Source organism: Callospermophilus lateralis, chromosome 11 (genome assembly GCF_048772815.1).
Source record: "Callospermophilus lateralis isolate mCalLat2 chromosome 11, mCalLat2.hap1, whole genome shotgun sequence".
NCBI classification, from domain to species: domain Eukaryota; kingdom Metazoa; phylum Chordata; class Mammalia; order Rodentia; family Sciuridae; genus Callospermophilus; species Callospermophilus lateralis.
In genome coordinates this window covers 44847836-44859968 of record NC_135315.1, presented here as the reverse complement: position 1 = coordinate 44859968, position 12133 = coordinate 44847836, and the positions used below count along the sequence as shown (strand labels likewise).

Here is a 12133-nt window from a genome sequence, read left to right as displayed (position 1 = left end):
TCTCAGTGTCTATAACTGCTGGCCTCCTCCCTGGGCAGCTGTAGCTGGGCAGCTGTATGTCAGTACTTTGGGGATTCTCATGTAGACACTGGAAATAATCAGTACTCACAGCAGTAACTGGTAGCTTACTCAGCCCTGGCATTCTCACGCCCACCTACCACACAACACTCTAAAGACCCATGCCAGCGTCACACCCATTGCACAGAGGAGCCGAGGGAGATGCATTCATATGTGCACATGGGTCTCAAAGCTACCTTGTTCACACTTCTGTGGACAGGGTCAGCAGCCTCCTGCCCTCAGGGAGCTGGACTAACAGCAGACAAGTAAATCCATCAAGCGATGCACTGATCTCACCCAGGGCTGCTTGCTGTGGGCCAGTGAGGCAGACGTGACAGTGATGGGGTAGTAAGCAAAGGCCTCTCCAAGGCAGTGACCTTTGGTCCAAGTTAGTGACATGCCAGGGCCAGGCAAGTTGGAATTACTGGAATGCAGGGTTTTGAATGACCAATGGGCCAGGCTGCCAGGACTGTGCCTCCTCCTACAGCTCAGCACAGGGAAGCAGGGGCTTCCAGGTGCCTACTGCCCACTCTGACTCTGACCCTTTGTCCCCATGTGCCTGGCAGCTCATCTACGACTCGGGTGCCTCTTTCATCGTCATCCTTGTGGTCTGGGCCGGCTGCTCTGGACTGGTTTTCCTCAACTGCTTCTTTAACTGGCCACTGGAGCCCTTCCCGGGGCCAGAGGACATGGACTACTCGTAAGTCTGCACACTTTTCGGCCCCAACCCTCATGCTAGCCAGGGTCCTGGGTGGCACCAACAGACACTATCCTGTGGCTTCCAGGGTGAAGATCAAGTTCAGCTGGCTGGGCTTTGACCACAAGATCACAGGGAAACAGTTCTATAAGCAGGTGACCACCGTGGGACGCCGCCTGAGCGTGGGCAGCTCCATGCGGAGCGCCAAGGAGCAGGCGGCACTGCAGGAGGGCCACAAGCTGTGCCTGTCCACTGTCGACCTGGAGGTGAAGTGCCAGCCAGATGCTGCAGGTATTCACCGCATGGCCCCCACCCCCCCAGGTCTGCCTGAGACCTCAGTGTTTGCGCCCTGGGTGATTGGGAGGAGCTGCCAACCCAGAACTGGAGGGGGCGGTTCCAGCACCCCCTGACTAGGGCCAGTACTAACTGAGGCTCTGTGGTATCATCTCATTAAATTCCTACTTCATCCCAGAGGGCTTGGTGGCATCATCTGCCCAGTTTTACAGATGGGCACACTAAAATTCAGGAGGGTGAGAGTTTTACCCAGCTCCAGCACCAGCACCAGCACCATGAACCCCACCGGGCTCTTCCTTATTTCCCCCTGCCAGCCTCCAGTGTAGAGTGACTTGGTCAACATTTGGGCCTCCCTTCCTCCCTTGAATTCAGCTCCTGGCTGCTGAGCGGGCTGTGTGCCTCAGCCCTGAGCCCTGTACCTTTTCCCTGCAGCGGCCCCCTCGTTCATGCACAGCGTGTTCAGCCCCATCCTGCTGCTCAGTCTGGTTACCATGTGCGTCACGCAGCTGCGCCTCATCTTCTACATGGGGGCCATGAACAGCATCCTTGAGTTCCTGGTCAGTGGCGACCAGAAGACAGGTAGGTGCCCCTGGACCTCAGGGCACAACACTAGGGGAAGGTGCCCCAAGAGTGCCATTCACTGCCACCAGCTAGGGTCGTGCCCCACAGCCACCTACTGGAGTGTGTTAGGCTGAGCTGGACTAGAAGGGCCCTGAAATGGCAGTGTCTGTGGCTCTGTTTGCTGTTAGAGCTATTTCACCACAGCCAGCCCTGACTGTTCTCAGGTCTCCATCAGGGTTTCCCGGTTTAGGAGGGAGGGAAGGACCAAAATAGCTCCATGTGTTTAGGGCGTGGGGTGTATGTTTTCCAGTGCTGGCGGGGAGGGCTGAAGGATGTGTCTGTAAATGAAAACAGTGCAGACTTCTCTACCTGAGTGACACAGAAGGCCAGCAAGTCTAGCCCCATGTAGACTGCAGTCTCCATGTGTGGAGCTTCTGGGGGTCAAGGAGGAGGACATAGTCCTGGGTGGAGACTTTTGGGTACATAATGGAATCCGTGCCCTATATGGGTAAAACAGGAAGGCAAAGATTTCCTGGGAGCATCATAATCCAGTTAAGGCTTGTTAACTCCGGGAAACAGAACTGATAACCCATGCGAAAACAGCGAAGGTCTTCAGCTGATTAGAGGTTTTGCTCCTACAAAGAAAGTCAGTACTTCCCCAGGGCCTAGCTGAGTCAGCTTTAGTCATCCCCAACGGGACAAACACATTCGGCAAATCCTTTTATTGGCAGACTCACTGGCATGCAACTTTCTTTTGTTGGTTTACTTGTTTTTCACTGTGGGGAAGACATGATAGGCCTTGTAAGGGGTGAAACAACAGTTTATAACTAGGGTAAGAAATCCTGTTTTAACAAAGGCAAAAGATAGCAAAGGGAACTAGGTAACACTGTTCCCTCAGTACCAAAAAAAAATTAAAAGTGCTGGGGATGTGGCTCAGTGGTGCCTGGTAAGCGTAAGACCCTGGGTTCAATTCTTAGTACCAAAAAAATAGAGGAAATTGGGCCAGGAAGTTTGGTCTATGGTAGTAGACAAGGGAGTCTGATAGTAAAGCAAAGGGGAGAAGGACTAAATAGTGTGTGCAAAAATGTGTAATGAAGCCGGGTGCAGCGGCACATGTCTGTAATCCCAGCAGCTCAGGAGGCTAAGGCAGGAGGATTGCGAGTTCAAAGCCAGCCCCAGCAAAAATCAAGGCGCTAAGCAACTCAGTGAGACCCTGTCTCTAAATAAAATATAAAATTGAGCTGGGGATGTGGCTCAGTGGTTGAGTGCCCCAGAGTTCAATCCTGGGTACAAAAAAAAAAAAGAGTATAATGAATGTGAATGCAGTAAAGGGCCTCAGGAGCCGTATAGGGGGGAAAAAAAAAAAACCTATTTAGCTTTGTTTAGTCTAATGATGTTCTCCCAAATTTATAACATAGGAACCCTTAAATTTTTTTTTTATTTTATTTATTTTTTTTAACTTGGGCTGAGTTCAGGGTTTCCTTGAACTCCTGGGCTCATGTAATCCTCCTGCCTCAGCCTCCTGCATAACTGGGGTCATATGCATATCATTGCACCCACCAGAACCCCCTTTGTAGCTAGGTATAGTGGCACATGTCTGTAATCCCCTCGGCTTGGGAGGCAGGAGGATTACAAGTTCAAAGCCAGCCCCAGCAATTTAGTGAGACCCTGTCTCAAAAAAATAAAAAGGGGCTGGACGTGGTAGTGCATGCCTATAATCCCAGAGTTTTGGAAGGCTGAGACAGCAGAATTGAGAATTCAAAGCCAGCCTCAGCAAAAGCAAGGTACTAAGCAACTCAGTGAGACCCTGTCTCTAAATAAAATACAAGATAGGCCTGGGGATGTGGCTCAGTGGTGGAGTGCCCCAGAGTTCAAACCTCAATACCAAAAAAAAAAAAATAGAAAGTGCTGGGGATGTGGCTCAGTGGTGCCTGATAAGTGTAAGACCCTGGGTTCAATTCTTAGTTCCAAAAAAAGAAGTAGAGGAAATTGGGCCAGGAAGTTTGGTCTATGGTAGTAGACAAGGCATTGATCTTCCCTAGCGTGTTCCTCTGGAACCCAGCATCTAAAGCCCTATGGCCCTAGCTCTTCCCAGAGGGGCTGCCATAGGGTCAGGGAGCTGGTAGAGTGTAAGGACCAGCTCTGGCATCTCGGAGAGACCCCTGGTATCAAATAGTTTGCCTGGTTGTCCAGTGGATTCTTTGACCTTTCGCTTTGAGTGCAGCAGGAGGTAACTGACAGAGCAGCATTCCCACAGGGTCACGCGGCAGTGGGGGACCCTGATTCTGCAAGGCCTTCTGCTTGCAGCACATCACTTCCCCATCACTTTGCCCAGCCAGCACCACAGGCCTGACTCACCAGCCTGCCTGTGATGAGGCACCGGCAGACAGGAAAATGTCAGCCGGCGCCTGGGCTGGGCCTGCTCCCAGATCCGCTGCAGGGAGCCTGCTGCAGTCTCAGCCTGCTGAGTGCTCTGAGCAGGTCTTGGTGGGAAGAGGTGTGTGAGCACTAGCCTGCCTCCTCCCCCATCCCCTCTAATGGCCTTTCCTACCACTAACCTTTGATTTTTCTGCTTTTTCCGCCTTTGCTTTCTCAATGCAGTGATGGCCACGGGTAAGCAGGGGGTTGTCAGGGAACATTGCAACACCCCTCCCCGCCAGTCTCTCTTCAAAGGGAGATTTCTCACCTTGAACTCTCAGCATCCTGCTTGGGGTGGAGGTGGGGCAGGGCAATCAACTTTCAGCTATCTCCCTGAAACTGTGCTCCTGTCCTTTATAATTTTAAGTCTCTTTGCTGATGGTGCCTTCCTGGGTTAGTCCTAGAGGCAGAAAACTAATGGCCAGTCACACGCAAAGACTCAGTCGTGGACATTGGTAATTTTGTGGTTCCCAAGTCATAGTGACTCCCTAGAACTTCTGGTGAGGGGGATCATTGTGACATACTGTATTTTATTAGCTGTTTCTGAGAAATAGGCAGAGGATTTGGAGCAGAAGATCTGCCTCTTGCCCAGCTCTGATTTCAGAGGTTGTCTCTGGGCTCTCCCCAAGACCTGCAGTGACAAAGGGGCTCTGAGGCAGACCCCAGAAGGACTTGTGGGTACCTTCCCAAGACCCGCTCAGCCTGTGCCCTAGGGCTCTGGGCAGGAGCCCCTGTGACGCAACTCCTTCCTCCCCAGTTGCCCTCTATACCTCCATCTTCGGCGTACTCCAGCTGCTCTGCCTGCTGACTGCACCTGTTATCGGCTACATCATGGACTGGAGGCTGAAGGAGTGCGAAGATACCTCTGAGGAGCCCGAGGAGAAGGACACTGCCCAGTGCGTAGGGAGAGCCACGGCCCTGCTCAGCCCCTGGAGAAGGCCCACTGAGTCTCAAGTTAGGCAGGGACAGGGTGGTGGGTTCAATTTTTAGGCAGCAGGAGGGCAGGAGCGGAGTGTGCTCTGTAGTCTGGAAACTCTTTGAAGATACTCATGCAGCCAGCCCTGTGCACATTCAGGTCTTCAGTCTCTTTATGGAAATTCTTTGGTATGCTAAAGTTTGGAGGCACAAAGCAGGAGAGAAACCAGAAGGGAGACCTATGGCCCCAGGATGGCCCTCAGATCCTTGGCATGAATAGCACTATGGGACCATCTTGCCCATGGGGTTTATTCCACTCAGTTTGAGTAGTAAGATTTAATAACCAATATATTAATAGATTTGTTGATGATTGGGAGGATTAAGCAAGGTGCTGGAGCCTTACTTTATGGAAGGGTTGGGCTTTTAAGATCAGAGGATGAGTTAAATGCCATCTTCTGAGACTCCACCTTAATATAATAAGCTGCTATTTATTGTATCAGGCCCAGTGCCAAGCACTTAACACACAATACCTCAGTTAAGCCTCACTTCACCACAGGGAGGTGTGTACTAGTGTCATACCCATTTCACAGATGAGAGAACTGAAGCTGGGAGTCTGAGTCGTTTGCCTGAGGTCACATAGTTAGGAAGTGGTGGGCCTGGGACTCCCTGCAGATCCCTGAGCACTTGGCATTGGTTCTTAGACATGGGATCATCCATGGGGGTCTAGGTGTGGGTGGTGAGACTGGACTTCGTAATAGTTAATTCACAAGGAAATAATTACAGAGCATGCTCTGTTATCTAGGTCAGGTCTGACAGCCAAGAGGTTATTTGTGCCCATCCTGGTTCCATCTGCTGCATGTTTATTTCCCCTTCACCCTCTCTGCCCCCCAAGGGGAAATCCACTCACTCCCTTATTTGGCTCATTATCTGGCTGATCCCCAGCTTCCTGTGAGATCTGGGTGAACTCAAGCCAATGGCGCAGTGAGGCTCCCCACACCCTAGCTGGGCGCATACCTCCCTCCCAGTCATTGGCGCTTCAGGGAAGCAGGGTAGTGTGTAGAGGGCCACCTTCTCGGGTCTGAGACCCTCCACTGATGTTCACACCTGGTGCTCAATGTAGAAGTTGGACCAGGGAGTGTCCCTAGTTCTCTGACACAGTCACTAAGATGTACCTGGGTGGCCTGTGAGTTTTGCATCAGTCTACATGCTGGGACTCCCAAGGCCTGACTTTTGGGAAAGGTCCACCTTCCTCCAGGGACCCTCCCAGTTCCAGTATATGTTCCATCTCCACAGAGGTGAGAAGAAGAAGAAGCGAGACCGTCAGATCCAGAAGGTCACCAATGCCATGCGGGCCTTCGCCTTTACAAACCTGCTGCTTGTGGGCTTTGGGGTGACTTGCCTCATTCCCAATCTCCCTCTACAGGTGGGTATGGGGAGAGGGAGAGGCCAGGTGGGGAATGGGACAAGAAGGAATGTTGTTTAGAGACTAGAAGCCATTGACAAAGCAATGTGACTTCACTCTTTCAACTTAACCAATCAACCAATGCCAACCCACCAAAAGAGCCACCATTATTATTTATAGAGGGCCTGCTACCTGCTAGGCTCTGTGTTCAATGGAAGAGGGACCTATACAGGAGGGGTTTTTGTTGTTGTTGTTGTTTTATTTTTATTTTCTTTTTAATTTTTTTGTAGTTGTAAAGGGACATCATGCCTTTATTAATTTTTTTATGTGGTGCTAAGGTTTGAATTCAGTGCCTCACACATGCTAGGCAAGTGCTCTGCCTACTACTGAGTTATAGCCCTTCCTGTTTATTTATTCATTTATTTACTTATTTTTAGTTGTATATGGACTCAATGCCTTTATTTGTTTTTATGTGGTGCTAGGATCAAACTCAGTGCCTCATACTTGTGAGGCAAGTGCTCTACCACTGAGCTAAAACTCCAGCCCTCCCCCAGAATCTTATTAAGTTACCCAGGCTGGTCTCAAATTTGCCATCCTCCTGCCTCAGCTTCCCCAGTTCTTGGGATTACAAGCACTCACCATCACACCCAGCTTGTAAAGGAGATTTGGATTGTCTTTCACAGTACTGTTCTTTGTGAAGGCACATTGTTCTCCTTAGTCTCTTGGACATCTCACATACCATGAGAACCACCATCATGCATTTACTGGAACTCTGTGGGATAGTTGTGTGGTTACTTGTTTTTCATTTGCTCAAACAGCTGGAATCTGATGTCCAAAGAGGTCTGGCCAATCTGTGGTGTGGTTGGGAGACTCTGCCTCCCTAGAACAAGAATGCCCACAGGGCCTCTACCCTGGAGACAGTGGAGAAAGACCATGATCATGGCTTGGCATCCGGGTTCAAAGGCTTAATTTCTTTGCACAATATTTCTGATGTTTTTGAAACCTGACTCTTGTCAGAGATTGTAAGCAAGGTAGACCTTGTCATCTGTCTGGCCCCACCCTTTGATCTGTGAAAGTGTTCTAACAGTAGATTTTGGCTCAGTCCCAAGTTCACAAACTATGAAGGGATACAAGTGATGGCATTGCTTCCAGATAGGCGTAGCCCAAGTCCAGATGGTATCTTGCACCTTGCACAGTAGGAAAGCAAGAGTCCCTCCCTATTTACAAATGGCCAGGTGTTGAAGTATGTTGAACACACAGGTGTGCACACCCATGGATTCTGTTATGTGTCTGCGTCAACACTGGGGTATAGACCACAGTAAGCCATGTGCTAGTTCTAGGTGGGAGGGTCCTTGCTTCCTGGGTGTCTCCCCTGGCCTCCTGCAATACTGGAAGACCCTTGCCCTGAGCATCTTGCCTGATTAAAGGGCAGTGCTTAGTGGGCGACAGCCAACTGTTGGTTTGCCCCTGCTCCTGTGACTCAAGACCTCAAGAACTGGAGGGTAGGGGGCAAGGTGAAGACCCTGATGGTCTTCTGCTCATTCTGTATTCTCCTTCCCTCAGATCTTCTCCTTCATCCTGCACACGATCGTGCGAGGATTTATCCACTCTGCTGTTGGGGGCCTGTACGCTGCTGTGTAAGTTCTGGCAACTGTGGGCATTCTAGTGGACAAGGAGGAGGGCATGACCTGGGGAGCTTGTTGTGGGACTGAGAAGACCCTGAGGCTGAGCCAAACTGCCAAGGCAGGGTTCATCTTCTTGCATGAGGGGATGAGTACTATGATTTCTACTGGGCGTGTCCAGGCAAAGCCATACCTGATCCATAGTCAGTGGTCAGTGGACAGCCAGTTGGGTGCACACAAGACTTGGCATTTAACATGAAATTGGTTCTCCCAGCCACAGTCAGTCACCCCGTGCAGCACGTAGGGCCTCTGGGGCTGCTGCTCATCCGAGTCTAGGGCTGCCCTGGCTGCTCACTGGGAAGTACAGGGATGGGTTCTGGCTGCTGAAAGCTACATGTTGAAATTCTAATGGCCCTCAACAAGGACAGCGACATAGATGGCTGAGCCCAGAATGTGCCAGACAGTTCTCACCCAGAGCCTAAATGGACCAGTGCCGGCCACAGCCTTCTCAAACCCCGGCTAAAATGAAACCCTATCTTTATTCAGAAGCCACCCAGCTGTTCCCCCCTTGACCCAGGGATTGGCCCCAAAACTGGAACCCAGATACCGTCATCCACGTCTGTGACTAGGAGACCAGCTCATTCCTTGCGGAGAGTCCCTTCCCACCTCTGGGCAGCAAAGCCTGATGTTTGCCGAGATTTAACCCAGAACTCACTCCCTTTTCCAGCAGTATCCCATGGGGGTCATTCCAGGTCTGCCCAGCCCCCGCCTGGCCCCCCTAGGCCTGGAGGAAGTTGTGGCTGCCCTGGCAGGACGGGAGGGAATCGGGGAGAGCAGTGATGCTGAGTTTCCGTGATTACACAACACTCCTCGGGAGGAGGGTGCCGCAGAGCCAGGCCCAGCCTCCAACCTGTTCCCTGGGCCTGTTTCCCAAGCCGCAGACTCCTGTTGGCACCACGTCCCCACTCGGCTCAGCCAGACACCCACAGGGCCCAGGCACATCTGGGTGGGGCAGGTCGGGTGGGCCCTCTACAGAGTCTGGGGCCTCAGGCTGGGCCAAAAGAGAAACTGCAGAACTGCTCAGCAGAAAGTAATCCAGGGACTCGACCATCCTCTGAGGCTGTTCTGGCCTCTCCCTTCAAGCAGGTGTAGCCCAGGGCACCAGCACACCTTGGCCAGCTAAGCCAAGGCAGTGTTTGCCTGAGAATGGCCCTGACTGTGACAGGTCTCAATTGCTCCAACAGGTACCCCTCCACGCAGTTCGGCAGCCTCACGGGACTGCAGTCTCTGATCAGTGCGCTCTTTGCTCTCCTGCAGCAGCCACTGTTTTTGGCCATGATGGGTCCCCTCCAAGGAGACCCTCTGTGGGTAAGAAGGGTTGGAACAGGGTGTCACGGACATCTGCACCACTCTACTAACTGGGAGCTGGGGGCTTCAGAGCACGGAGGATAGGCAATTTGGGAACTTGGTTAGAACTATGTCCCCTTGTAAATGGTGGCCAGGCGGGAAGAGAAAAATGACCTCTCTGGACTTGATTTTGGGGTAAGTAGAAGAGAGGTACTGTCCCAGGCCTTCCTGCATTCTTAACCAGGTACCAGGAGTTGTCACAACCCAGCCCCACCCCGGAGACTCAGATCAATAGGTCTAAGGTGGAGGGCCAGGCCCTGAGGGCTGCTGGTAGCCTGTGGGGAATCGGGGAATTCAGATGCTGGAATGTGGAATGATGGCCCTGGGACCTCTGGAACCTTGCAGTTCATTTTTTCCTCTCCTCTCCTGTAACCAACTCTTTTCTCCAAACCTGAGTGTGAGGCGGGTGTTGAGCTGGGCGCTGCCTGGCCCCCACCCCCCGTGATGGCCCTCTCCTCCCCACCTCCCAGGTGAATGTGGGGCTGCTCATCATGAGCATGCTGGGCTTCTGCCTGCCCCTCTACCTGATCTGCTACCGGCACCAGCTGGAAAGGCAGCTGCAGCAGAAGAGGGAAGAGGACAAGCTTTTCCTCAAGATCAACGGCTCATCCAACCGGGAGGCTTTCGTGTAGCACTGACCACCTCAGGACTGTGGCCTCCTGCCCATGCTTCAGTGACTGATCAGTGTCCTCCTCCTCACCCCAGAGGACCCCATGCACCCCCAGGATCCTCTCCTTCACCATGTTGGAGTCCATGCTCCCTCAACAGGGCTTTGGTCCTGCCTCGGAGCTCTGCGGTGAAAGGATGGGAGAGGGCCCAGGATGGGCAATTTTCCCACTGTTGGAAGCAGGGCCGCCTTGGCTTTGCTCTGCCACCCCAAGGGACCCCAGGGCCTTGGGTCTCCATGGTGCCTGCAGGAGGAGCCCAAAGCACTCCCAGCAGGCAGGCTCTCTCCCTTAAGGTCTGGATTCTGCCTTTTGCCAAAGCAGAGGGGCCTGCCATCCACTGCCCACCACCTGCCTCTCGGCTGCATGCCCACCGACCACACCTGCCTGAGGACAAAGGCTTGCACTGTCTGCAACCCCCTCGCCTGGCCCCTCAGCCTCCTCCCATGGTCAGTCTGTGGCTGCCTGAGGAAGGAAGGACCCGCTTCCTGTTGTTGGTGCTAACCCCTTTGTAATCCCAGCCCCCTGTGGCCTGTCCATGGCTTGTCCTCTCATTTGAGGCCTGTGGAGAAGCCCCCTGGCTCACAGCCTAGTGTGGGGAAGGAGGGCAGGATGGCCATACTAAGCCTCAGGAGCCCTGGACAAGGCTGCTTGGTTGCTCCTCACCTCCTCCCTCAGGGCTGGGGGCAGGTGGGGAGAATGTTTCCACTGCCACCCTCGGTCCAGTCTGTGACCTGAAGGGAATTAAAGGGCACCACCAGGGTACCTCCCTGACACACACACACAGAGTTGTTCCTGTGGGGTGGAAATAAGGCTGTGCTGACAGACATGGAGGCCCAGACCTGTACAGGGAAGGAGACTGATCCATGAGGGACCGAGGGGGGTTGTGTTTGTGTGGAATGTGTGTACATGTGGTGTGTGAGATGAGGATGAGCCCTAGGGTCTGTCCTTATGGCCACCAACCAGACCAGAAGCCCATTGGGCCTGCGGCAGCCCCAGGGTTCAGGAGTCAGTCTGGCTCAGGACCTGGAGCTTGTCCGGAGCCACAGCGCCCCCTGCTGGCAGATTCTGCCAGGGCCCTGGAGCTGTTTACAAGGGAGAAGCCAAGCCTGCCTGGCTGGTTACCCCACCCAACTTGACTGCCCCCAGAAATGTGTCTGAGACCTGCTGGGTGCTGAGAGGAGTGGGCTGATTTTTAGGTCTTTAGTTTTTCTTCTCTTAAGTTTTATCATACTTCTTTTTATAAAGCAATAAATCCATTTTCCTCCCAGTAAGGGCCGCCCCGCCTACCATATCAGTTGATGGCAGTATGTGTTTGTTTTGAGCCTGAGAAGAAAAGGCAGGACAAGATGTTCTGCCACTGACCAGCCCCAGCTGTACTCGGCTGCTCATCATTTCTCGGGTGTCCTGACTGGGGAGAGGCAGTGAGCCAGGAAAAGACCTTACGTCTGCCTCCACCCCAGGCAAATTGGGCTGTGCGGAAGTGTGGGCCACCCCCTCTGCTGCCTGTCCCAGCCAGACAAGCTAATCCAAACCCCGTCTCAGCACCTACACAGATTTCCTGTCACTGCTCCACAACCCCAAGGGTTCCTCCTGAGTGCAGGATATAGGGTGACCCAAGAGAACTGCAGGCTCAGAGAACAGTGTCAGGATATGGTGGACAAACAGAAGAGGAAGGGACAAACTCAGGCCTAATTTGAGCTCCATAGTAACAGCTGGCCAGTGAATCTCTTAGGCTCAAGATTGCTTAAATATTAAAAATCACAACACATCTGGGCCACCTGTAATCTCTGAGGCAAGAAAGATGACATATTTGAGGTCAGCCTTGGCAATTTAGTAAGACCTTCAGCAATTTAGTGAGATTCTGTCTTAAAAAGGGCTGGGGATGTAGCTCAGTGGAAAGTAACTTGTGTTCAATAATCAGTACCAAAAAAAAAAAAAAAAATAGAAATCAGAACCCAACAAATGATGGGCTTGGGGGTTTAGCTCAGTGGTAGAGCACATATTTAGCATGTGTAAGGCCTTAGGTTCCAAACCCGTCATCTCCCTGTCCTCCCCCCACCAAAAAAAAAAAAAAAAAACACTGACATTTTCC

General features: G+C 52.3%; 1 protein-coding gene across 2 annotated transcripts in view; it reads left to right on the top strand.

Moving 5' to 3' along the window:
- Positions 1–11312, top strand: part of Slc43a2 (solute carrier family 43 member 2) — a 43991-nt gene extending 32679 nt beyond the window's left edge. For both annotated transcript variants that reach the window (XM_076869688.1, XM_076869687.1), the window contains exons 7-14: positions 624–757; positions 843–1045; positions 1481–1627; positions 4785–4923; positions 6236–6365; positions 7908–7981; positions 9211–9334; positions 9844–11312. In XM_076869688.1, coding sequence (XP_076725803.1) covers positions 624–757; positions 843–1045; positions 1481–1627; positions 4785–4923; positions 6236–6365; positions 7908–7981; positions 9211–9334; positions 9844–10005 — 1113 coding nt within the window. In that variant the 3' untranslated portion in view covers positions 10006–11312. The remainder of the gene's footprint in view (positions 1–623; positions 758–842; positions 1046–1480; positions 1628–4784; positions 4924–6235; positions 6366–7907; positions 7982–9210; positions 9335–9843) is intronic.
- The last annotated feature ends 821 nt before the right edge of the window (positions 11313–12133 follow it).